Source organism: Cyprinus carpio, chromosome A6 (assembly GCF_018340385.1).
Source record: "Cyprinus carpio isolate SPL01 chromosome A6, ASM1834038v1, whole genome shotgun sequence".
NCBI lineage: Eukaryota > Metazoa > Chordata > Actinopteri > Cypriniformes > Cyprinidae > Cyprinus > Cyprinus carpio.
Window position 1 is genome coordinate 11,282,218 of NC_056577.1, and position 27,970 is coordinate 11,310,187.

Below are 27,970 nucleotides of genomic sequence, written 5' to 3' on the forward strand. Positions count from 1 at the left end.
CTTTGGCCAAGCATTCAAATGATGCATCTCATAATCTTGGACTGCAGTTATATCTGATCAAATGTGCATTATTATTCTTTAGCTTGGGTTAAACCAATTAATTTTACTTGGTTGGAACAGCAGCTACGCTAATTTGTTTCTCTGTTTTTGCCACTAATTACACAAGCTTCAGTCTGGTTCCAGAACACCTGAGAAGAGATGATGCCAACCCCTCAGAGGACCTCAGATGATGCCAACCCTGAAACAATATACAGAACTACCAAATTTTGCTATAAGTTTGATTGAATCATATAATGATTGCTGTTAATAGTGTTCATCGTCTGTTTGATTATGTCTTTAATTGATTTTTCCGTACATTTCTGCCATATGTACATAAACTGACAGTCACCAATGATAAGCTACTACTAAATATTGTAGAAACTTCATTTTCTGTAAAGTTGCTTTGCAACGATTTGTATCGTAAAAAGCACTATACAAATAAACTTGAATTGAATTGAATTTCCTTGCTAGAGCTGTAGGAATGTGGTGGAGAGTAACTAAGAGAGTCACTACAGCTCCCCACTCTCTCAGTAGCACCCTCGGGTTTACACTGGAGGTAGTTCAGCTCATTTCCTAGAAAACCTGACTAACAGGTGAAACACTTCACTGATCATTGCTGTCACTTCTGAGTACTTGAGTATGCAGGTTCTCATGTCTATTCCTAACGTTGAAGAAGGAATCAGTATGCTGAGCAAAAAACTTTTGTGAGGAAACAACTTATCCTTTAATGAACTGACAACCTGTCCGCTAATCTTCAAAGTTTCACAAATATTTATTTTGAAGTGAGCTATATATGGACTTTACAAGAAAAAAAGTTTTATAAGAGAAGTGATGAACGTCTCCAGGTTATGTCTGTAACCATGGTTCCCCAAAGCGAACGAGATGCTGTGTTGAAATGTTTTGGGAACAGCCAGGCAAGACCACGTACTTAATTAATTTTAAGATTTTGTTTTTTTGTCTATAAATCATTGCATAGTAGGGCTCCATTGTACTTGGTGGAACTGATTGTGAAATATGAGCCAAAATGGTCTCTAAGATACACACAGGCTGGCTTTGATGATTCCTAGAACTAATCAGTGAAGTGGAGATCCAGCGATAGCTGGAATGAATTATCGTTTTCTCTCAGATCAGCTCCCACATTAAGTGTTTTTAAACACAAGCTTAGGGAATATTTGGGGTATAGACATTTCTCTGTATATTAAAATTGTGGAGTCATTTTATTGTGGTTTTAGTGTTGTGTTTTATGTTTGAGTTTTATTATGTTTTATTATGTATTTTGCAAATATTTGTTTACATAATAAAACAAACACATTTTTTTACTGTTTTATTATGTGTTTACATATTGTACAGCACGTTGGTCAATGGTCGGTTGTGTGAAAGTGCTCAATAAATAAATAAAGAAGAAGAAGAAGAAGAAGAAGAAGAATGTATGAAATCAGTCCAATAGAGAAGCGAGACGTCACAAACAGGGTGACGTGAGGAACCAGGAAGTATAAAAGCGCATCCGGCAAATGCACATGCAGCTTTTGCGGAAGCGAGTGCCAGCAGGGATGCAGGGAGTATGGCAGAAAGATGCAGCATTTTGTTCCCTTCGGGAAACCATGGTTACATACGTAACCTGGAGACGTCCCCGGTACATGTATACATCGGCCGGCATGATACACCCTGAGCGACATGGATTCCTAAGTAAATATAAAGTAAAGAGTTAACTTGAATAATCAAATGTCAGAATAAAAATGATAATAATTAGGGACAGACAATTAACCAATCTGCCTTTCAACCTAAATTCGAGGTCATACTAAAATGGAGTCAGATTAAATAATAAAATGGAGTCAGATTTGAGTTTAACCTAAATTTAATAACTCTATGTGCTGAAAAGACCAAACACGCAGGAAACCTTCAGCCAGCACCGGATACCTTCCTTGGACCAAGTGCGTGGACCTTACAGTCTCTACGACCCACCTATTCATAGTTTGCTTGGTCGCAGGAGCCCCTTTCTTAGGCGGACCAAAGCAAACAAATAACTGATCTGCCTTAAGCCACTGGGCAGCTCTATGAACATAAGCAGATTGAGTTGTTCCTGGCCTGCTTCCTGGAAGCACGATACCTGGAACGGATACAATACATGATGATGAATGTAGTTAAAATAATTCCACATGCCTGAACATTAAACTGATGAGAAGTTCAAAATTTACTGTGATTCTTGCTGTATTTGTTTCTGTCTCAGGTTGACCACTGCAATTCTTTGGAGGACAGATACCAGGAAGGTGCCTGGTCCCATCTGCATCAAGCCAAGACAGCAGAATTGTTAGAAAATAACCTGAAATGTGGGAAATGGATGCGAAGACACTTGAAGGAGCCATTCACACCTCACAGTAAAACATTACTACACAAATATCTACATGGCCTACCGGATTAGCACCGGAACTAAATTTTTGCAACACAGATTGCTATAGATTAGACTCCATTCATCTCCCAGACATGAGCACAGAACACACACCTCCACCATTGCATCATCACCTCATCTAGACTATCCAGTCTGAACACTACACATCACAGAAGACAATGATGGCTTAGATTACAAACGTGGTACTCCACTAAAGATATATTGTCCATCTTCACATTGACAGAACCACATTGCCTCTCAAACAGTACAACAGAATTAATTACATGCTAAAAGAGACACACAACATATATACTATTGGCAAATGTCTGCAAAATCATGGAACAACACTGTAACACACATTTGCATGACTAGTCACAGATCGATGGTGTAAATTTTAAACACCGTGGCAGACGAGCCAATACAATTTAAAATATTTAATCTTTCTGATTGTTATTAGGGTGATTGACAAGCCAGAGGGCCCCTGGTTTCCCAACACATCACTAATAACAAAAACATTATCAAAATTATTAAATTATTTACCAAACCATCAACTGTGACTTAGTCTGCATATCAGATACCCATTCACACACACACACACACACACACACACACACACACACACACACACACACACACACACACACACACACACACACACACACACACACACACACACACACCTGTTACAAGGAATTCAGAATTTCCATTATAGAAAAATTCTAAATCATGTTCTAAGTCACTTCTTAGAAACCTTGGATCTACATTAGTGGCTTGGATTGGAAGATTCCTGAATGAACAGTGTGATTATTATATATACCTTCATAATTGTGATTGGATTATTATTATTATTATTATCATATGTTTTAATGATGCATACCATTTTTATAAATATGTGAGTTACTCTGACTTTTATCTAATTTTCATTTAAGACACTCAGACCAAGCATTCTTAAATTCCATTACCATTAAACTCTATCAGAGTGGTAGTGGGGAACTGGCTGTTTTAAAATGGGACAACTGTATGACATGAGACCTCAAGACACCCGAGACCTAATGTACCATTCGCACCTGCTTAAATTAACCTACCTCATAGTTTTTGTTTTGATATGATCTTGTATTGTGTCTCACAGCTTTCTTCCCACTTCAAAATGACATCAAGTTTATCATTGTTCAATCAGTGAGCCATTAAGATGCTGTTTAGTTGTCTCACACAAACCAGTGTGTAACCAGTGAGAACCCTTCACCTGTTGAAGTCTGCCCAGATAACCGCACCGCTGGAGGTGAGAGGATTCATGAAGATGGGTCAGACTATAGTCCTAGAGAAGGTGCCACAAGGAGCAGAGGTTTCTCCATAAAGGAATGACATGTAAACTGAACAAGTCATAAAGGCCAAGATTGACCCACTGAACTGTGCTCACATGCTGAGCTCAACCACTGGTAGAAACCCTGGAGACATTCATCCACCTGCCAATCTCAAGCGACACACACATGCTGATACTGAGTGTTCTGCAGATGAATACAGCCCTCAGAAGATTTCTGCAGCTGCTAACATTACAAAGACAATTCTGAGTTAACATCTCGAAGATGAAAAATCATTTAACAGTGACCCCAATGGATTCATCTGAATGTGACCCATTGGGGGTCAAATGGGGGGAAAACTGTAAGGATAAATAAACTCAGATACTTTGATCTCCTGAGAAACAAACAATACAAACATACACAGGCATCTTCGAGACACCCCACAGAGTGGAGGTACAGGAGACCTCCTTCCCTTCTGTCCATTTGTTTCATTTTAAATCCCTTCACCCATGCTTCCTTCAACTCAGTCTGCTCAAAATTATTACATGAAAATGTCAATGCAAGTGAACTAACAGTCGTCTGGTATCATTTGAAATGTCTCAGTGCAACTGGTACAATGGTCTCAATCTTACAAAAGTAGACTATAAGATAATACAGTTCCTAAGAGTTAAGAGATATTTTGATTACTGTAATGGGAGTACCCTTTCCCAGGGTCCTTCATGTAAATTACCTTCTGTTCCCATTGAGTTGTAAACCACCCAGGTTTGGGACCTGAGTTAATGCAAATTCCAATTGTTAGTTCCAATTGTTAGTCTTGGTCTGAGATACTTAAGGAAATGTTCCAAGAGGATCAGGGCCTTCTGTAGCAAGAATGAGCCCATGGCATAAAGTGTGTCCACACACTTCATACTATGTATTTTTCTAAAAGTTAGGTATGCACTTTTTACTCTTAGATTCATCTTTGAGAATTTGATGTCTTGTATTGATTTAATATCTCTGAATTGGCTTTGTAATTGGCATAATACTTACCTGACTGATAATAAATTGTTACATTTGATTTACTCTGACTTACTCTGAAATTATTTTTTCAAGTAGATTAAGTGAAGGCGTATGTTACTGCAAATCTGTGTCCAGGGTTAGTACCTACTAAATCTCAGGCTAGATGGAGCACGAGGCACATCAGGTGAAATTATAGATTCCTGACTAACTGCTTGACTGTAGTTAAGTTGTTATGCAGTTGCATTAACTATATTCAAGTTGCTATATAATTAGATTAATTATAGGGGGTTAGGTAAAACACGATTGGAATAGCATATTTCACAGTACAAGCCATTATCTCTGATTATTGTTTGAGCTTAACTAAGTTGTTACATAGGTGACTGTAGGGGGCTAAACAGAACCACTATTTAAAGAATGACAAGCATGAGGCGGTCTATTAAATAGTTAGTCATAACATCTGACTAATGATCAGACTGGAGAGTTTGTGATCATGGGGTACATGTATACATTGGCCGGCATGATACACCCTGAGCGACATAGATTCCTAATGAATGAGTAAATATAAAGTAAAGAGTTAACTAGAATAATCAAATGTCAGAATAATAATAATAATATTTAGGGACAGACAATCAACCAATTTGCCTTTCAACTTAAATTCGAGGTCATACTAAAATGGAGTCAGATTAGATAATAAAATGGTGTTAGATTTGAGTTTAACCTAAATTGAATAACTCTATGTGCTGAAAAGACCAAACACGCAGGAAACCTTCAGCCAGCACCGGATACCTTCCTTGGACAGAGTGTGTGGACCTTACAGTCTCTACCACCCACATATTCATAGTTTGCTTGGTCGCAGGACCCACCTTTCTTAGGCGGACCAAAGCAAACTAATAACTGATCTGCCTTAAGCCACTGGGCAGCTCTATGAACATAAGCAGATTGAGTTGTTCCTAGCCTGCTTCCTGGAAGGGAGGAGGACAAAAGGCTTGCAAAAGTACAGGACCCGGCGAAGAAGTGGGCACCTTAGGGACATACCCGGGTCTCGGCTGAAGGAACGCCCGAACCATGCTCGGGGTAAACTCCAGGCACGATACAGCAAGTGCCTGAAGATCCCCCATCCTCTTCAGTGAGGATATGGCGAGTAAGAAAATCATCTTCAGTGTGAGGAGCTTGTCAGAGATATGTGGTAAGCAGCTATGGCCGCCACGTATACCTTCAGAGTGGAGGGAGATAACCCTATGGAGAAATGCTCCTGCAGAAACTCCAGAACTGTACCAACGGGGCAGCTGACTGGGTCTTGCAATCGCTGTCCACACCAAGAAGTGAAAAGTTTCCACTTCAAGGCATACAGTTTCCCCATGGTGGGAGCTCTGGACTGGAGTATGGTCTCAACAACCTCAGTTGAGGGACCGGATGCTAGGAGCTGTGCCCCCTCAGGAGCCATGCCCACAGTTTCCATAATGCCGAGCAGGGGAGAAGGATTCTGCTTCACGCCTGAGAGAGGAGATCCCATCTGATCGGAATCTGCAGCAGAGAGCCATCAAGGAGGGACACAAGGTCCGAGAACCATACTCGGGCCGGTCAGAATGGGGCTAATAACAGAAGATGGACCCCATCCCGGCATACTCTCTCCATAACTCCCGGAAGCAGAGCGATCAGGGGAAAAGTGTATAGATGAAGCCTCGGCCATGTCTGCACCATGGTGTCCAGCCCAAGAGGAGCTGGATGCGTGAGGGAGAACCAGAGCGGACAGTGTGCCGTTTCCTGCAACGCAAATTGATCCACTTATGCCTGGCCAAGCTCCTTCCATAGGAGTTCCACAAAATCTGGGTGGAGCCTCCATTTCCCAGGCCTCAGCCCCTGTCTTGACAGGATGTCTGCTCCTTGATTGAGGTTCCCAGGGATGTAGACTGCTCTGATTGAAAGGAGCTTTCCCTAAGCCCACAGGAGGATCTGGTGCGCCAGCCTGTAATGGGGGCACGAGTGCAGACCCCACTGCCGGTTGATGTAGGAGACAACTGGTGTGTTGTCTGTGTAGACAAGCACATGATTAACCCTTGGGTCTGGAAGGAAGTGTTTTAGAGCTTGAAGCACAGCCAGCATCTCCGGGCAGTTTATGTGCCACATGAGATGATGACCTTCCCAATGACTTTGGGCAGACAAGAGGGAGGAGTCTGTCATTAGTGTTATGTGACGACAAGGAACCCAACATCAGTGTGGAAAGGGCTGAGAGCCATCACAAACTACAAGACACCATCCCCCTGCACTGAGGCGAATCAACAGCTTGCTAGCGACCTGAATGAGTTTTATTGTAGATTTGAAACCCCCCACACCTGTTCTGACCATCTCTCTACACAGCTGTTAACACCTCCTGCAATCCCCCTCTCCCCCCCTCCTGCACTTCAAATCAGTGAGGATGATGTGCGCCAGGTCTTCAGGAAGAACAAAAGAAGAAAATCACCAGGCCCAGATAGCGTTACACCAGCCTGTCTGAAAACCTGTGCTGACCAGCTGGCCCCCATCTTTTCACACATCTTCAACAGATCTCTGGAGTTGTGTGAAGTGCCTTCCTGCTTCAAAACGCTCCACCATCATCCCTGTTCCAAAGAAACCCAAGATAACAGGACTTAATGACTACAGACCTGTGGCTCTAACGTCTGTTGTCATGAAATTGTTTGAAAAACTGGTTGTGGCTTTTCTGAAGGACATCACTGGACCCTTACTGGACTCCCTGCACTTTGCTTACCGAGCAAACAGGTCCGTGGATGATGCAATCAACATGGGATTGCACTTCATCCTGCAACATCTGGACAAAACAGGGACTTATGTGAGGATCCTGTTTGTGGACTTTAGTTTGGCTTTCAACGCCATCACCCCAACAGCCTTCCAGACCAAACTGACCCAGCTCTCTGTTCCTGGCTCTAGCTGTCAGTGGATCACCAGCTTTCTGACAGACAGGCAACAGCTAGTGAGACTGGGGAAATTCATGTCAAACAGCCGCTCCACCAACACTGGTGCCCCTCAGGGATGTGTTCACTCCCCACTGCTCTTCTCCCTGTACACCAACGACTGCACCTCAAAAGACCATTCCATTATCATCTATAGAACAACTGTTCATACAATTTTTTTTATTTTTTTTATTTTGTAATATTTGTCTATCCTTTTTTTTTTTTTTTTTTTTTTTTTTTTTTTTTTTTGTCTGTGTGTTGTTGTTGTCTCTGTTTACTGGAAGCTTATGTCACTAAAACAAATTCCTTGTATGCACAAGCATACTTGGCAGTAAAGCTCTTTCTGATTCTGAATTCTGATTCTGAATCTTGAACCGAAATGGTTTGATAGCGCGGTTCCAAAGACGCAGATCTATGATTGGACACAACCCTCCATCCTTCTTCAGAACAATGAAATAATGGCTGTAGAACCCTGATTCTCTCTCTCACGTTCTATGGTCTCCTTCCTCAAGAGACTGTCTACTTCCTGTTCCAATACTAGAGCCTGTTTGGGGCCTTCTAATGTAGGAATGACCCCGTTGAAGTGAGGTGGATGAGAACTGAACTGAATTCTGTAACCTCTCTCTACAGTATGCAGGACCCATTGTGAGACATTTGGCAGAAGTTTCCAAGCTGTCAGAAAGTCTACTAAGGGAACCAGTCTCACGAGACTGCCTCTGGTGTTGCTGGAGGAGTGGATGACCGGCAGAGAATGACCGACCTGACTGCTCTAGCACCCTCACATGAGGGGACAAGCTTTCCTGTGCCGTACCGTCGCCGGGCGGCAGCTGGGAATTTCGCTCATCTGAGCTAATTGAGCCCTGAAGCACCAGGGGTGGGATGGGTATCAGTGAAGGTGCCCCTCGGTATGGCCTTGGCCTTGGTATAGCTTGGCCGAGGTCCTCTTTGACAGAATAACGGTCTGCAGATCCGCTTTCTGTTTAGAGGACCCCAACCGACGCTCTGTTTCTGGGTCTGGCTATATGAGGAGCTGGACGGCTGGGACTGCTCCCGCTCAGCAGTCCCAAAGACCTGGAAATGGAGAGGGAGTAAAAACTGGAATGCCGCCGCCTGCATCTTCACCTACTGAAACCTCTGCAATGTTTAGTAAATCTGGCCCCAGATGTTTCTAGGTGTTCAGCTGTGTTTGAAGCTCTGTTCTGCATCAATTTTAATGAACTTCACTGTATCAGAAATGTTGTCAATTAGTAGAAAAAAAAAAAGAAACAGGCAAGGACAATGTGATGATGGAAGGAACAAAAGAGTAATAAATGGCTAGTGAGTTAGTCAAGCTCTGTGGTGTTTTGGTCAAGCTCCATTTGCTACCCCACTTCAATCTTGTATGTCTGCCATCCAAAAAGGCTTTTTTTTACACTAGTTCCTAGGTAGGGTAATACAGCATCCTAATGTTACTTTGTAAATGCTAATGTAAAAACTAATGTAACATTTGTACGGCTAATAGTTTGTGGACAGATAATTAAATTTAACACAAAATATTTTGTAAAGAAAATATTTTATATCAAAAATACAAAATACAGGCTTGGATAACCAGATATATAATGAACACAGACCATTTTTGATGAGATACCTAAGGAGAGATGCTGAAGCCTAATACTGTATATTGCCAACACATTAGCAACCTAATAGAATCTGTTCTAATGGCAGTACTGACCTTTGCAGACCAGGCCCTCCTTCGTCAAAGCCTGCTTGCATACTGCACAACTCTTGGCCTTTTTAAAAGTCTTAGCCTTGAAGGTGTGGGAATGAACAGCCTCAAAGTCTTCTGTCTAAAGGGGCAAAGAGGGAGAGAGAGTGTTAAAATGCATTCAATGAGCTGAACAAGGGATTCAGTGTTTTAAACCTTACAAAAATTTCACAGATAATTTTAAGTGATGTTAGATCCTGTGTTGTTTTATTGTTTCATTGTTAGAATGACATAAAGGAAGTCAACATAACTGTTCCACACACACAAGCATAATACACATGTATTAAAGGTGCAGTAGGAGATCTTGGAAAATGCTAACTTTAGCCTGATAGCATTGATAGCGAACGTCCCACCCTCTCTGCAATCGCCATCCAAAACCATGCCACCTGAACGCATATACACTGACAGTCCAGAATACCAGAGTTGGAATACTGGAATTGGGAACCACTGGGCTACATCATGTGTCATTCACCAGTGAGAAAACTTTATATTACAGTTAGTAAAAGTACCACAATACCAGGAAGGATTATCGGGTTGATGCTTGCCTGCCATTCTCGCTCTGTCTGCACAGCGTGCGTGAATGTGCTGATGATGTATCCTGTCTGCACGAACAGGGTGCGCAGAGGTATGCAAATACATACGTTGACAGGCAGGTAGGAAAGCCAATTAAAATGCTCGTATCGAGCGTTATGATTGGATGAACATTTCTTGGTCCTACACCTTCCACAGAATATATAAATACAGATAAATACATTTAAACCACTTAACTTAATGATTGCTATCGGGATGTGAAGAGACTTTCAACCAGCATTAAAAAAAAAAAAACATTCTGAAGACAATCACCTGTTGCACCTTTAAGTCCCTGTGCCGCAAAGCCATTTGGTCAAGGTAAGAAAAAGTGTGATACTCAGCATTTTCAGCTGTACTATCTACCTAAATCTTAATGGTTTTTGTCACACATTGACAGGATGGCACAGCCTGGCATGGGTAACCTTGGCTGTGGAAACCAGAGAGAAGTGTGGAAACTCATTCCCTAAAATAACACTACTTAATTTACCAAGCACAGCATTTATTCAGAATGGGAAATATTTGTGTGTTATAGTGACCTTGAGGAGAAGCGTGTACATTTACATGCATCATTGGGGGTCCAATCACATGTGTGGAGAACAATACCAAACAAGCCATATGCTATGCATACAGTTGTTTTGGTTTTAAACAGGTCAAAAAACAAATAAAAAAACAAACAGACAAAGAAAAAAGAAAACATATTGGCTCATGGCTTCCAGATGATTTAACAAATATAAATTATTTTGATAATGTTTGAAATATTTTCTTTTTTCTAGTTAATTGGACAAATGTCCTAGAGTAAAAAAAAAAAAAAAAAGGTTTTCAAGTTCACAGTGGTTTCTTGAACATTAGAAACCCGCCAGGCATAGTCAATTATTAAAAGAGGAATTTAGAGTCTAGTCCAGTACATGGTTTCATTCAGCCATCCTGCATGGATATTGAAAGTTTCAAGACAATGAATAATTGATTAACTGGCTGCTGAATTTTGAACGGCTTTTTCAATCAAGTAGATGAGAAGTTTTTTTGTTTTTAAATATTATTTATTATTATAATTACCCCCATAGATGGAAAACTGGTGTAAAATATTAATTAACGGAATAGTTCAACCACCTGAGCCATAGCCTTGTGGTCAGACTGACTCTGGTGAGATAAGATCTCTGTGTGGGCAATAATGCCACATTTCTGTGAAATGTGAACAGTAAATCCTGCCTTATAACAATATAACAATTCTAGAAGACTTGGCATGTAGTGCAGAATGTGGGTTGTTTTATTGTGCTTTTCATTTGCTTGACAAGAGATTTTTTTATGATAAAAAATTATGATAATGATGAAAAATACAGTAAACTGTAATACTGGCTCATCATTTTTAGCTGTTTACATCTTACCTCAGCTCGCATTCAAATGCCGCACAGCTCGGATTCTGTGAAATGTAAACACACAGTAAATTCCGCCTTCTTTGATTTGATTGGCTAAAACATTTTGACACTGAAGTACTGTGACAGAATCGGCTGCCTCCCCCTAATTATCATCATCACCCTGTCCCTTAATCGCCACCCTTCACCAGGTTCCCGACAGGAGTGGGTGTGTAAGAGAGGAGGAGCGCAGGAACAGCCAGGTCTCGTGGCGTGTGATGAGGCACACCGAAGTGAATAGAGCCTCGTGACCACCACTGTTAAAAGCCGAGTGCACCTCTCCTATAGAGACCGGTCTCTTCCCCCTGTGAATGCATGTTGGTGTCCTCATGGGTCCAGGAGGGGAGCGTAGAGAGACTCCCACGCAACCAGAGACGCGAGCTGCCAGACTTGCTGTCCGGAATCGAACTGCACCGGTGACGTGGTCGACGGGCCTGGATGTCGGGCCGTTATTCCAGGGAAGATGAGTCGCTGTGACGAAGCCACTGCCCCTTACGCCCTGGACCAGAGAGGGAAGCACATGCAGCCGCTGGACTCTGTACCCTACCTGTACCCTTCCTTTCTGAACACCGCCCTTCCATCACAACTCCCCAGCACAACAAGGACACCAGATCCCCTGTTTATTTTGGACACTGTTTCCCCTCAGAACACTTTATTACCATTTTGGGCATTTTATGTTTGATCTTCCTTTAAATAAAAGCATCTCCAAGGCCTTACGCCACACCCATTGTGTCTGTTGTTTGCTCCTCCCGCCACAGTACTTAAAACGGTAACTTTGTTGTGGTCTGTATACTTGTGCATTTCTGTATTTGCAGCATGTTTCTGCATTTGGTTGTGTAGTGAGTATTTGCAGTGCGTACATTGTCAAATTGATGATGTTTTCTTAATTTGCAGGTGTTTTTTCTTTTGTAGCGTGTTGCGCTCTCTTTGCTACCATAGAAAACAGAAAGTGTGTAATATTATGTTTTTGTTTAACTGTTCAACATCATACTTTGCAATTGTGAAGATATTAGGAAAACGGCACTCTTGCTTGTGATATTGCTTGACTGTATATAAGTGTTAATGTTGTTGATAATTAGGGAACTATTAAAAAAAATAACATAGACTGTTTTCGATAACTTGTTATATTGATAGTTATGGATGAATATTCAGCTGAAAAAAAGGGTATACTCAGAATTTGGTAAATTTGCTTTCCCTTTCAAATGTTCTCTCACGTTGTATATGGGGAAACTCCTGTTTACACTAGTACTGAAGCCTGATTTGGTCACGTTTGTGTAGCTGCACAAACCAATGGCACTCTAGCCCATCAGAATGGGCAGAGCCGACCTCTATATTAGTCGGCTCAGAGGGCCATTTCATTGGAATATTCTCCTTCAGCAACGAGGATCATCTCTTTGCTGACACTGGACTATGAAGCCGAAGAAGAAGGAAGAAACTCAGCCTGCAGCTCGCTGTCGTCGAAGAGCCCCAACAGAGTAAAAAGCCAGAAGCCTTAACCTGTAGCTATCCGGTGCACTAAAAGAACAAATTTCCAAGCAATGTTGTTTCAAATGTCGCGCCGTGAATGTGGCATAGAAGGGCCCAGTGAGTGTGTCGCCTGTCTGGGCAGCGCGCTCACTGAGACAGATTGCTCTCACTGAGAGCATGAGTCTCACTTTTCTCTGCTCACTGACCACCTTCTTCAATGAAGGCAGCAATGCCCTCATTCTCTTCAGCGAGCTCGGAGAAAGAAATTGTTAATCACAGAGCTGAGCAAAAGGGTTGTGTGATCTCATGCCGGCATACAGCCCACGTGTTTACTCTCCCCCCCAACTTTGATCCGCCAGTGTTTTACACGTAAGGATCAGCGCTCCTCATTACATCGAGCAGCTCAATCCTTCTAGGCAGATTGGAGTAGAAAGCTGTCACCAATGATTCTGTATTGCTGACAGCTTCATATTTGTGTGTCAACCGCTGAGGCTGTGCTCACTGACGGATCACTTTCTTCAGTGAAGGCAACCCCGCCCCTCTCATTTCTCCTCTCTCAGCTGCCTCGGAGGAAGAAACAGCGAACTCAGTGAGTGATTGAGTGATTCATGCTGGCACAGGTCCACAGTCATGCTGCGCTTACTGAGACAGATTGCAGGGCTGAGCAATAGGGCTGGAGGGATTTCATGCTGACATAGGTCCCACGTGCTTCACACTCCCTGCAACACACTGATCCACCAGTGTGTTTTACATGTAAGGATTAGCGCACCTCATCTGCATCGAGCAGTTTAACGTTTTACCACTGATAGTGGATCCACATACAAAAAAGCATCTCTACTCTCCTCACTCTCGGGACAACAAAGCTCATGTTCTTTGGTCCGAAGTACAAACATTGGTTGCAAAAGGTGCCACGGAAATGGTACCTTTAGCGATCAGCGAGTCAGGGTTATCAGCCGCTACTTCCACATGCCAAAGAAGGGTGGCGGGCTCAAACCTATTCTAGATCTCAGATTTCTGAATCACTCACTTACGAGATGGCCATTCAGGATGGTAAATTTAAAACAGAACCCTCGTGCAGGTTTGTCCTGAGGACTGGTTTCTGACAGTGGAACTGAAAGATGCATACTTTCACATCCACATAACCCCCAGTCACAGACCATTCGTGAGATTTGCATCAAGGGAATGGCCTATCAGTACATAGTCCTATTTGAACTGTCTCTGGCCCCTCACACTTTTAAGAAGTGCATCGACGCTGCTCTTTCTCCTCTGACATAAATGGGAATCCGCATCCTCAATTACCCTGACGACTGGCTGGTATTAGCCAGACCAGAACGGGAACTAATCGCACACAGATTTCTGCTGATCAGCCATCTGGAGCACCTCGGGTTGAAAATCAGCCCACACAAGATTAATTTGTCTCCCGGACAGCAAGCGGTCATTCTGGGGGCTGTAATAGACTGAATGCAGGCATGGCTTACGCCGGAATGGTCCTGGGCTATTCAGTTACTGGCGGCATATTTCAAGCCAGGGATTTCACGTCTCCTCAGGATTTTCCTGAGGATGCTCGGCCTAATAGCAGCCGCCTCCTCTATGATTCATCTAAGCCTACTTCATTTGCAGCCTCTTTAATTTTGTCTCTAAGTCCATGTCCCGTCCCGCGCTTGGTGCCTTGGCCGGTTTTACGTCATGGTGACCCATCGCTGTATCAAAGCTGTGGCCCCTTGGACAACTTCTCGCCTGTTTCAACCAGGCGAGCAGTTGGGACTGACCTCCAGGAGGAAGATAGTTATGATGGATGCCTACAACACAGGTTGAGGCACCCTGTTATAGGGCTATCCGGTCGATCCATGAGCAGCACCTCCATATCAACTGCCTCGAGATGATGGTGGTTTTTCTGGCCCTGAAAACCTTAAGCCTTGGCCCTGCCAGCCTTAAGGGGGCATCACGTCCTGGTCAGATCAGACAACATGATGGTGGTAGCCTATATCAGTCACCAATGTGGTCTCAGATCACATTCCCTTTACAGGATAGCTTGATGCCTCCTACTTTGGGCATAGAGCAAATCCAGAGCTGTGGAGCCTTCATGTCTGGAGCCTCAACGGGAGTCTATACAACTTCCAGCAAGAGTGAGAGACACCATTTTAGACACCAGGATAGAGCACTATCTATGAGAGCACTATCTATGCCCTTAAATGGTTAGTCTTCTGTGACTGATGTGCAGCAGGAAGCCTGGACCCGGTTTCTTGTGATGTGTCCCACATGCTGACTTCTTGCAGGAGTTGCTAGTACAACAAGCCTTCTACGCTCAAAGTTTATGCGGCAGCTATTACAGCGAATCATTCCCTCGAAGCTGGCCAGTAAATCCGGTTCCCAGAGATTGAATTCTCCTCATCCTCTGACGTGCCAACCTGGGACTTGTCCAAAGTCTTGATGACCCTACAGGGCCCTCCCTTTGAGCAATGCTTAAGACCGCCCTCCTTTTGGCATATACGGGTGGCGGGCTGAGACCTATTCTAGATCTCAGACTTCTGAATTGCTCTCTTATGAGACAGCCATTCAGGATGTTAACTTTGAATCAGATCCTCGCGCAGGTTTGTCTTGAGGGCTGGTTTCTGACAGTGGATCTGAAAGATGCATACTTTCACATCGACATAAACCCCTGCCACAGATCATTTGAATAATTCCCTCAAAGCTGGCCAGTCAATCAGCAGAAATGACTTGGTTGTTAGTCCTGATGACCTATGTGGCCTTCCATTTGAACCGCGTATAACCTGTTAACCTTCACCCCCATTATGGGACTCACAGCTGAAAATGACCTACCTAACTTAAAATTGTAATAGTTCCTGACTTCAGTGTGCTACAAACACAATATTGGTGTCTTTAGAAAGAAGACCATTCGGGCTTTACTGCCCCCCATCCAGAGTTGATAATGCTCAAAAAGATGAAAAGTTATAGACACTGAAGTGCCTTGAAAAAAAAATTAACCCTGATTTTTTTTTTTTTCAATTTCATATAAAAATACATGAAATCAGTCCTGGAGCAATCCAGAAAAATTATGGGTTGAAGGTCAAATTTCTCATGAGTTTCTATTTCAAATCTGAAGAAGATACAATAAATAATTAGATTCCTTTCAATTATAAAACAATAGACAGAATCTTAGACATCGTATAAGTGATTTATTTGAGCCCTAGAAAAATACAATAAGAATAATTTGAGTAATAAAAATAAAAAAAGAATGAAATATGTATGCCAATTAAAGTACATCCTGAGATTGCTAGAATTACAGCATTTACACTGATAGATACTCAAACAGTCGGTAATCACATGTTGATGGCCAGTAATACAGATGGTAATCATACAGATGCACCATACAGTCAATAATCACACTCTATTCGTATAGACCGCATTCACACTGATAGCTGTCCATCACATGCAGATTATCAGTCATAGAGATGGTAATCATGCAGATACAGCCACATTCCCCATAAAACACACACATATATGAAAAATGTTGAAGAACAAAAAAAAAGAAAGAATTATTTCTGCAAAAAGCTGATCGTTAAGTTACGCCCCCATCAGATGATATGTGCGTCACAGCGCGCGTCACGAGCCATCACAATATTCAATATACAATATTCCACTTTTTTTTTTGTTTTTAAGTGGATGGACTCATTCTGTTTGTGACACTGTATGCTACAAAACCATACTGTTTTTAACTACCAAGGATAGCATAGGTTATTCCATAACGGATACAAACAATAGTGTCCCCAAAGAAATGAGATGTAAACAAAGGAAATATCATCCATATTACAACGTTATTGCTTCATTTGACTAAAAGTGCTCTATGAGTTGTCATTCAGTGGACCCTTCCCTTTCTAACTAAACCGGGATTTACAGCTGTGGATGTGCTCATGACTCGCAATTATGATGAATCTGGTATGCACTTTGTTTTGAGTATGCATGTTTTGATGTGTACTGCTTACACAAATTTAGCAAATTTTGGGGGCCTGGAGAAGTTTTGACATGCCCTGACTTTTGTGCTTTTTTCAGTTGCTTATCAACATATACATGGCTAAAGTCTGAAAACACTGTATTCAGTACAAACTAGGCTACAATAATATTTAAATAGCATGTATGTACATGATTGTGGTTTTGAGAAAACAACATTTATGCGTGGTTAGTGAAAAACACAATTTTGAAGTCACTGAAATAAGGTCACACAAGACTGTCAAACATGGACCTTGTAGCCTAGAATTTTTGCTTCAAAATGATGTGAATATAATCTTGTTTACCCACTCCCAGAAAACAATAGATTGATTTAAATTTTCTAAGACACTTTTTGTTTCGAAAGGGCATATGCGAGTAGGCGTGATTGACCATGAATATTAGTGTGATTCACACCTGAGAAGGTCCACATAATGAGCTGCATAATGAGCCTTTCAGTCAGGTGTGTGACTGAGAGGGAAGAGTTACAAGAAAGAATGTTAGGACAGAATAAATGTATATATTTTTAGGTTTGTAGTTTATTTAGAATATATTTAATTATCCCACAAAATAACTTGAGATTCACTTTCAAGTGCAGTTAAACAGTTCATTAGGAACAATCAAAGCTGACTTTTAAAGCTGAATTTTTAGCATCATTACTCCAGTCACACGATCCTTCAGAAATCATTCTAATATTCTGATTTGCTACTCAAAAAAAAAAAAAAAAAAAAAAAAACATTAATAATAATAATTATAATAATAATAATAAATGTTGAAAAGAGCTGAGAATATTTTTTAAGGGTTTTTGATGAATAGAAAGTTCAGAAGAACAGCTTTAACATCACACTTTAATGTTTCAGATCATCAAACAAATTTAAATATTAGTAAAAGATAAGTGAACACAACATGCAGTTTTTAAATTAAGGTTTTTATTATTGAGGGAAAACAAAATCTAAAACTACATGTTTTCCCCTAAAAGTGTTTTCCCCCTAAATCTAAAAACTAATTTGGCCACCCTTAGGAGCAACAACTGCAATCAAGCATTTGCGATAACTTGCAATGAGTCTGTAACAGCACTGTGGAGGAATTTTGGTCCACTCATCTATGCAGAATTGTTGTAATTCAGCCACATTGGAGGGTTTTTGAGCATGAAACGCCTTTTTAAGGTCATGCGACAGCATCTCAATAGGATTTAGGTCAGGACTTTGACTAGGCCACTCCAAAGTCTTCATTTTGTTTTTCTTCAGCCATTCAGAGGTGGACTTGCTGCTGTATTCTGGATCATTGTCCTGCTGCAGAACCCAAGTTCGCTTCAGCTTGAGGTCACGAACAGATGGCCGGACATTCTCCTTCAGGATTTTATGGTAAACAGCAGAATTCATGGTTCCATTTATCACAGCAAGTCTTCCAGGTCCTGAAGCAGCAAAACAGCTCCAGACCATCACACTACTACCACCATATTTTACTGTTGGTATGATGTTCTTTTTCTGAAATGCGGTGTTACTTTTACGCCAGACGTAATGGGACACACACCTTCCAAAAAGTTCAACTTTTGTCTCGTCAGTATTTTCCCAGAAGTCTTGGGGATCATCAAGATGTTTTCTGGCAAAACTGAGACGAGCTTTATGTTCTTTTTGCTGAGCAGCGGTTTTTGTCTTGGAACTCTGCCATGCAGACCTTTTTTGCCCAGTCTCTTTCTTATGGTGGAGTCATGAACATTGACCTTAACTGAGGCAAGTGAGCCCTGCAGTTCTTTGGATGTTGTTGTGGGGTACTTTGTGACCTCTTGGATGAGTTGTCAATGTGCTCTTGGGGTATTTTTGGTCGGCCAGCCACTCCTGGGAAGGTTCTCCACTGTTCCGAGTTTTTGCCATTTGTGAATAATGGCTCTCACTGTGGTTTGCTGGAGTCCCAAAGCTTTAGAAATTGCTTTATAACCCTTTCCAGACTGATAGATCTCAATTTCTTTCTTTGTCATTTGTTTCTGAATTTCTTTGGATCTCGGCATGACGTCTAGCTTTTGAGGATCTTTTGGTCTACTTTACTTTGTCAGGCAGGTCCTATTTAAGAGATTGCTTGATTGCGACCAGGTGTGGTGGTAATCAGGCCTGGGTGTGGCTAGAGAAATTGAACTCAAACACTACTTCACACAGGGCCATGTAGTTTTGGATTTTGTTTTCCCTTAATAATAAAAACCTTCATTTAAAAACTGCATGTTGTGTTTAGTTGTGTTATATTTGACTAATATTTAAATTTGTTTGATCATCTGAAACATTAAAGTGTGACAAACATGCAAAAAAAATAAGAAATCAGGAAGGGGGCAAACACTTTTTCACACCACTGTATGGTTATATTCGTGAACAGAAAATAGCCTATCAAAGTAAAGTTTTGTCTAATCATTCTTACTGACATTAGGCTAGTAACATTATAACTCATATTTTTTTTTATTTATCGTATTTCTGTTTATGTTATAGAACATTAAAAAAATAAAAAAATAAAAATAATAATAATAATAATAAACAACATCCTGGCATCGTGAAACATTTAGATGCTGTGAATGAAACTTTAATGTTTCACTTGATTATACATTTAGTCAGGAATTATAGTTTGGGAAAAGTCTAACTAGTAAAATGTGTACAAGTTATGTGAAAACTAATACAAGTAGGTTAATAAAAAAATTCTTACTCTTGTTTATGATCTCTGCTGGATCTAGCAGCTGCATCAATAATCCAGAGGTAATCCAAAGCTTCTTGGGGTGAATTATGTCTTATTTGTCACAGCGAGTCTTTTCTGAGGGAAAATAAAATGTAAAACACTCGCTGCTTTGTTTACTCTGATTACCCGCCGTAAGCTTCACGTGGATGATTGTAATATCAATAGCGTGCTTAGCATGTTCAGTTTCAGGTGTGTTTGATCCTTGGTTACAGCTGAAATCCGCAGGACAAAAGCAGCTTCAATTTTGTTGTGTAGCAATGTTTATTTTAGCAAGAAGATCTTCAAGTGGACAAATGGCACTTAATGAATTACCTCTAAAATTTTGGTTTAATTAAAAATTGTGTCCCTAGGTAATTATAGAAATAATAAGTTTTATAAAATCAAGAAGAGTCAGTGATATCATGCGGAGGCTCTACTCTTCAGCACAATGGTAACCCCACAAACGTACACATAACAGAAGCGCTAATAAATTTCAAAATAATATATTAAACACTAACAGATCTCCCCCATAATAATACTGAGCAAAACCCATGCAATAGCACTTAATCTAAAATTTTTACTCTCCTTTAACAGTCAGAAGCAAAGCATGCTGGGAATTACAAATTGCTGAAACTCATTCCGTAAATGTCTGTATATGTGTGTACATACAGTACATTCACATTTATATGGAAACATGTATGTGCAATATGTACTCAATAAAGGATCAATACAATATTAGATGCATCATTTTGTCTTTATTTCTAAATATATTTGTATGTATCACTATATAATCATGCATTGTCAATGCATATATTGCTGTATATTGAAAAATAAGCAATAGTTTCCCATATATGGAAATGTATTATGTAATATATCACAATATATTTTGCAGTGTATCCCATATATTTTTGTTACGTAAGGGTGCTCAGGTGTGTTTGATTAGGGTTAAACTGCAGGAAAATGGATCTTGTGGGCAGGATTTGAGGATCCCTGCTTTATACCCTTATTCAGTTCTTCCTTTGTTCCCCTCCCCTTCCTTTCTCTCTCTGTTCCTTATTCTTTCTTTTATTTTGTTTCCTTCCTCTCTTATTTAAGTGCAGTTCTCTCTCTCAAGCAGCCCACCCCCAATGTTTAGTTTCCCTCCTCCCTTCTCTGCCAAGCCTCGCTTTCTTCCATCTTGCCTGCATGCCTGCTTGCTTATGTCCCTGCTAACGTTACTTAAATTTTTCATGGCCAGTCTACTTGCTATCTTTTGCTACTCCCTTTCCTTCCTCTGCTTAGCTTGCCTGAATTCCCAGATCAGCCCATCACTGAAGCATCTGCCAGTTTTAAAAAGGAATAGAGAATTGTATGGTACTCTGTCAAAGCAGTATATTAACTGAACAGAAGGCTTCTCCGCCTGCTAGTCGATGCTTTATAAACATCCGGTGCAACCATTAGGAATTCTCATTCAGAATAATTGATTACTGTTTCTACTACGCAATATTATCAGCCACTGCAAATGACTGATTTGTCACTACAAAGCAAAATGTGTAGTGTTATCTTTTTCAGAGATAAAATTTCTGGAGTTAAAAGTGTTCAAATCAACAGAACTAATTGTGGAAGCACAGCTACCACGGTTACCAGATTATCCCCCCATGTGTGTCCATACAAATCAAATAAGCCTGAGTTTTATTTCCTATTGTGAGCACACAGGAAAACTACAATTTTCTTTATCTAAGTTAATATACCATAATAGTTTGAATTAATCATTGTTTTAAGGAAAATGTTTTGTTGTAAATAAATTGTAATATTTTCATTGATTAAATTGATTATATTTTTGTGTATCTATTTGATTACCATCACTTTTGGTGATGATGATTAAAACATAAAACATAGAATCCAGAAAATAAATAAATAAAGCAGACATGATCAGGGGCCTGTTGCACAAAAGTAGGATAAGGGATTAAGCCAGGATATCTTGGTGATCCTGGCTCAATTGATCCCTAATCCGGTTGCACTAAAGCTGGATAGGAGGCAGGAGGATATGTTATGGTATAAATACCATGGAGATTTATTCTGTGGAGCTAGCCTGCTCCAGACCAGGCTAAATTCCAGGATCTATTTAATCTCATCCCTAATGTCAGTCAGCAGTCGCCACAAATGGAAACCAATAGTTATTTCACTGCTCACTAAACATTGTTATCACATATAACTAGACCCACTGTCATTATTTAAACGTTTGTGATCATTAATTTCAATCATTTTGGATAAATAATAATTTTTAGATGATGTTACTATCATTAGATAATTTACAGTTTCCCATAGACTATAAGGCTATATATAAAATGATAGAATATTAGGGCCACAGAGGGAAAAAAAAGACAAGTCATAATATTGTAACCAGTTGTTTTAAAAGGAGGACAGTTGTTAAAATGACAGATGTGGGGCATTTCGTGAAATTGTACTTCAGTATGGTTTCATAAACAAAGACATGCTGATGTGCCAGAATATGAAGTATCACATTGTCATAACTATCAAAACGGTAAAAAGAATATGTTGCTTTTCTGCAGAAAGAACCAGCCTCATAAATTTATGACTTTATCCTTTTTTCCTCATGGGGCCCTAGTACTCTGTCATATAAACAAATACACATTCCATATGAATATAAAAAAACAATGTGTAACATTATGTTCCTTTATTGAATAAGGACAAAACAAAGCAGGTAAACTATCAGCTCCTTTCGAAACTGAAGTCACAGTGACTCTACAAGATGGAAAGCACAGAATCAAAGCATATTATACAAAATGATACATACACATTCAAAGGTCTGTATATAAGACACCCTGCATGTCTGCACACTAAAAAAATGCAGGACAAATCCATACACATCAGCTGAACAGACAAATGAATGGATGCAGTAGCCTCCCTGCAGCCTTGTATTACACACAGTATACCGCACAAACATCATAAGAGGCCAAATTCGTCAAAAAACCAACCCAAAAAAAACCCTATTTCCTCTGCCACAGCAGGACATTTTTTTACCTAAATTGAAAGCACACATACTAACTAAAATAATTCAACACATATTGGTCCCTCAGCAGCCGACCACTGTCGTCATCAGGGAAGATTGCCAGATTGTCCCAGTCCATGGCTGGTGGCACTCTGGGGGCCCTCTCCTTCCTCAGGCAGGCCACATTGTGGAGGACAGCACAAGCCACAGTAATATCACATGCCCTAACAGGGTTGACCCTTAATTTGTGAAGGCAGTGAAAGCGTGCCTTCAGGAGGCCAAAGGTCATTTCAACTCTGGCCCTGGTCCTGGCATGGGCATGGTTGTAGGCCTACTGTGCTTCCTGGGGGTCTGTGAAAGGTGTCAGGAGAAAAGGCTGGCAGCCATACCCCCGTCTCCCAGCAACACACCAGAGAATTCACCTGTCAACACAAAATCTCATCATTACTACCTCATAAACACAGTGATATTCTTGACACAGCCATGATGGTTATAAATAGGGGTTGTGTGGCTTACCTTGTGATAGGCACTGATAGATTTCAGAGGCCCGAAAGATTCTGGAGTCATGGACTGAGCCAGGCCATTTTGCCACAACATTGCTGATCACACAGTCAGCATTGCAGACCATCTGAAATCATAAAGATGAGGAATATTACACCAATCAATGCACATCATTGGCAATGCAGAGTGTTCGTCAATGGACAATATCAAACAGTTATGTTCACCTGAACATTAATGCTGTGAAAGGATTTCCTATTCACAAAATCGGCCTCATGGGCACCTGAGGGGGCTTTTATCCTTATGTGTGTGCAGTCCACTGCACCAATGACATTGGGGAAACCTGTCACACAAAGTAATGAGTATCCTACTATGTGTTAACAGTTGTCCTGTAATTTGTAGATCCTCTTACCTGCAATCCTATAGAACTCCTCTTTCATGTCACAGAGTCTTCTGTGGCCAGGGAAGGAGATGAAGACATCTGCTAATGCTTTGATAGCCAGACACACACTCCTTATTGTGCGGCAATTGTGGCCTTGTTCAGCTGTTCTGCATCCCCCACTGAGTACAGGAAGGCTCCACTTGCAAAAAAGCGCAAGGCCACACAAACCATTTGCTCCACACTCAGTGCATGGCTCCGTGCAGTGCGGTGCTTAATCCTGGAACCCAGTAGTCTGCATAGATACCTGATGCCATCTGCAGAAAACCTGTATCTTTCATATAGATGGTCATCAGGGAAGGCCAGTGGGTCCAACCGGTCCCTGAAGACCCTTTCTCGCCTGAAGGCTCTCCTCAGCACAAGTGCTTCTTCATCCACCACATCTCGCAAGAATGGGCATGCCATTGTCAGAGCAGAAAGGAACAAACAATTTTGGGCCTTCATATAGGCTAGTGGCCACACCTGGTGCTGGGGGGGTGGGCAAAAGAGGCCGGTGCCTTATAACGATGACTTGGTTGTACTGATTGCTGTGAAAATAAAAAATACCTTAGAAAGATGCCACCGTCCTGTGTGCTCACAATAAGAGCTCATATGTCATGGCTCACTTGACTTTACAAGAATATACCTAATTTTTATTTTTGAGCTGTGTCATCTTCTTGGAGCTGGGGGAGGAAAGAAAAATAATGATTAATACATTTGTGTTACAGTTAGCATACAGTGTACATTGAAGGCATATCTCACCTCCCTCTCAAGTTTTTTTATTTCAAGGTCCAGTTTCCTAATTGTCCTCTTTTTTATTTCGGACTCCAGTGCAAGATTTTCTATCTTTTTCTTCTTGTACTGAATGTCTATGTCTGCCAGTTCTATTTTGGCACCGGAGGTGGTTGCCATACAACTTTCTGATAGCTTGTGAGCTCTGTGAACACAATACAATTAGCGCAGCTGGAATTTGGCAGGATGTGGTGTCCTTTTATTAATACGCACTATGTTGCCAGGCTGGTTTTCCCACTGTATAACATCTGGGTCCTGTAAAAGAAATTAGATTTTTTGATTTTGATGAGGACTCCTCACCATTGTAGAGTAAATAGTACTTTCACAGTCTTAACATGATACCTCATGCCTTCTGGAATCCACAGAGATGGTCTCCTCCTCATCATCGTCTCCATCATGTGCTGTTGCTGCTGCACTGGGGCTTTCACCCTATCACATTTAATCGGATTCATATTGAAGCTAGTAGACAAGACATGCCAGGCCTACAGTATGCCTTTGATGGAGTACTCACTGGATCAGCATCGTCTGGTGCTTGTGCTGGTGGCTCTAACAGGAACACAGTGCTGCCAGACACTGCAAGGCAATAGGTAAACCAAAGTCAGACAGTCCAAATTGATTCAATATGAATGTGGTTGTATTCCATGTAGAGATGGAAGGACATACATTGGATGACGCGGGTGGCATCTTGGGAGGAACCTATGCTCGTCTCTTTCCCCCCAGGGATACCCTCTAAGACGGGCCTGCCTTTATTTAGCTCCAAGGCCATGTCCTCTGCTGGGGTAAGGTCAGCCTTTGGTGACCCACCACCCGTGCCTTGTCTGTGGGTATTCTTTTTCACTGCTAAAACAGTACAGACAATGTGTGAGCAGGCACCTTCTGGGTACAATATATGCTTGTGCTTTGTTAAATATTAGTCAGGGACCATACCATTCTGCAGAATGTTCTTGTATTTGATTTTGACCTGCTGCCATGTCCGTTTTGGCCCGTTCATGTTTAATCTACATCACACGCACACACACACACATTCTTTATCACAAGAACATTTAATGGAGTCACACTGACAAAAATGACTTGGTATTTTTGTATTGTTTTCAGTAAAAAATATTTAAAAAAAAAAAACACTAAAGATGTATTTTCTTGATTTTCTAAATGACCTAGCAAAAGAAGTATAGGTTTAGACCAAAAAATATAAACTTCAAGTAAATGTGTGCTTAAAACAAGCAAAAAAATTAAATATCTGTCAATATAATAAGAAAAATTCTCTTGAAATAAGTTTACTTTTTCCATAAACACTTACTTTTAGAAAAGTTCTCTTGTTTCACTGGCAGAGTTTTTTTTGCTTATTTTCCTAGGTTATTTTTGCTCTAGAAAATATTTAAGATTTTTTTTTGATATTTTTTTTTGACTGAAAACAAGACAAAAATACTAAGTAAGAAAGACATTTTTGCAGTGCAGTGAGTAACCGACCTTGGGTCCTTTGAAAGGCGCTATATAAATTAAAGTGAGTATTATTATAGCTCATCTATGTATTCAAGAAAATTTTATTTATATAGCACTTTTCACAATTGTTTCATTCTGTCAAAGCTGCTTTACATTAATAAAAGCAGGGGAAACACAAAAAAAAACCGGTGGACAACATAATAAGCAGAGTACAACGGCTAAGATTAAACCGTACTGAGCGTAGTAACGTAAAATAATAATGTAAGGCTTTAATAATAATAATATATCATAGCTTTATACAGTGTGATGGGAGTACGTTACACAATTTCACTCATATATGCAGTTGCATTTCAATAAAAAATTTAACCGTTTCATAATTACAGTACAACTGCGTTTTTGGAGATGTGAATTAAATATTTGATTTGTAATTGTGATGTTTCAGCGGAGCGGTGAGTGTGTAATTGTGCACTACTTACGCATTCAGGCGGTCTGCAATACTTTGCCACGCCTTTTTCTCTTTGCTTTATCACTGTGGCGGTGTTGCCTTTCTTCTTAATTATATCTTTTACCTCCTCGTATGCCTCCATGAGGATTTCTGCTTCCGACGGGGAAAAGTACGCGGCTCTAGTTGCCATGGTAAATCAGTTAATCTGTGATCTGTGGCGGGGTCTATTTGAGTGAGCCGTGAGCGCGCACCTATCCAGGATTGGTTTCACCTGGCTTAATGAATCCGTGTCTGCTCATCCTGGCTTGGTCTTTGTGCAACCAATTAAGCCTGGACGCACATGTTTTGGTTTTATTGAGCTCAGCTGAGTCATTTATCCCGGATGTCTTAATAAAATACAAAAATAGAAATAAATATGGTAAAAAAATACAAAAATAGAAATAAATAAAAAAATAAATAAAATTTAATTTGGTAAACAAACAAACAAACAAACAAACAAACAAACAGACAGACAGACAGACAGACAGATAGATAGATAGATAGATAGATAGATAGATAGATAGATAGATAGATAGATAGATAGATAGATAGATAGATAGATAGATAGATAGATAATTAAAAAAAAAATCAACTTGAGTTCTAAATGATTTTTGTGGTCCTTAGTGCAGACTGTTTGGGAAGTGTTAAATATATTGTACAGTATGGGCTTAAAAGGCTCAGGTCAATTTCTCATGGTAGAGACTGCAATAACTTATGAAAAGCAAAGAAGTTGAAATTGTACACCAAAACAACAGGATGCACTAGTGATATGGATTTTTTGATGACATGCTAATGCCAATATTTTGGAAAGCAGGGAGGCTAACAGTCAAATATAAAGCAAATGTATATCCAGCCACTTTATTAGGTACACCTGTTCAACTGCTCATTAATGCAAATATCTAATCAGCCAATCACATGGCAGCAGCATCGAGGCACATAGACATGGGCTGCGTCCGAAAACTGAAAAATGCTGCCTTCAGAGGACGCATTCCAAGGTAGGAAGGCATCAAGGCAAGTCCGAATTCAATGTTAGTTTCAGTTCCTGTCTCCTGAGATGCCTTCATCTGGCCGATTTTTGAAGGCAGCATAGATGTATCCTTCGCTGCCTTTGATATCCCACAATCCTATGCATTCCATTCTGTGACCGATAAGCCAAAGACTAAAGATGGCATCTGAAAGTTGCAGTCGGTGGTCAGTTTGTGAGTAAATGTATGTTTTTGATCAACGTTTTCCACTTTTTATGTCATTTCTAGTGAGAAATTAATATTTCAGTAATGCCACTATCCACTTATTTATCACCAAAGCTCTCTATATTTTGCTGTAGATCATTAAACCGTTACTCTGCCTCAGAACCCTGTCCAAAATCAGTTTCATGAGGTGCCTTCGTGCAAAAACGCTACCTGCAAAGTCATTGCCTGAGACGGCAGCGAGGCAGCAAGTCACCTGCCTAAGTTTTCGGATGCAGCCATGGTCAAGGCCAGGGACCTGTTTCAGAAAGGAGGTTAAGTGAAAACTATGACTATGTTAACCCTGAAATGAGGGAAACTCTGGGTTTTCCATTTCAGAATGGGAGGTTTATTAAACCCGAGAAAGCAGGGTAAATCAAGCCTGTTTCTGAAAGACAGGTAACTTATACTCAGAGTCAGTTTCCGTGGTAACTTACTCTATGAACCTAACCTGGTCAGGAGCAGGTTTTTTAGGTAAACCCAGAATTTATTACAGTCTTCTCCCCCTTTTTAAAGTGTAAGTGATGTTTAAAGGAACACTCCGACTTTTTGGGACTTTGGCTTATTCACAGTATCCCCCAG

At 40.6% G+C, this 27,970-nt stretch overlaps 1 protein-coding gene and 1 pseudogene across 9 annotated transcripts in view; both read right to left on the reverse strand.

Annotated features, from left to right (window-relative positions):
* The window catches only part of LOC109112830 (tensin-1-like), a 114,091-nt gene that overhangs the window by 57,133 nt on the left and 28,988 nt on the right, over positions 1-27,970 (reverse strand). For 5 of the 9 annotated variants that reach the window (XM_042758039.1, XM_042758041.1, XM_042758040.1 and 2 more), the window contains one exon: positions 9,382-9,496. In XM_042758039.1, coding sequence (XP_042613973.1) covers positions 9,382-9,496 — 115 coding nt within the window. Of the gene's footprint in view, positions 1-9,381; positions 9,499-27,970 lie in introns of those variants that run through there. The other 4 variants (XM_042758045.1, XM_042758044.1, XM_042758048.1 and 1 more) reach the window with 2 other exon arrangements.
* On the reverse strand, positions 22,391-24,080 carry LOC122145282 (annotated as a pseudogene).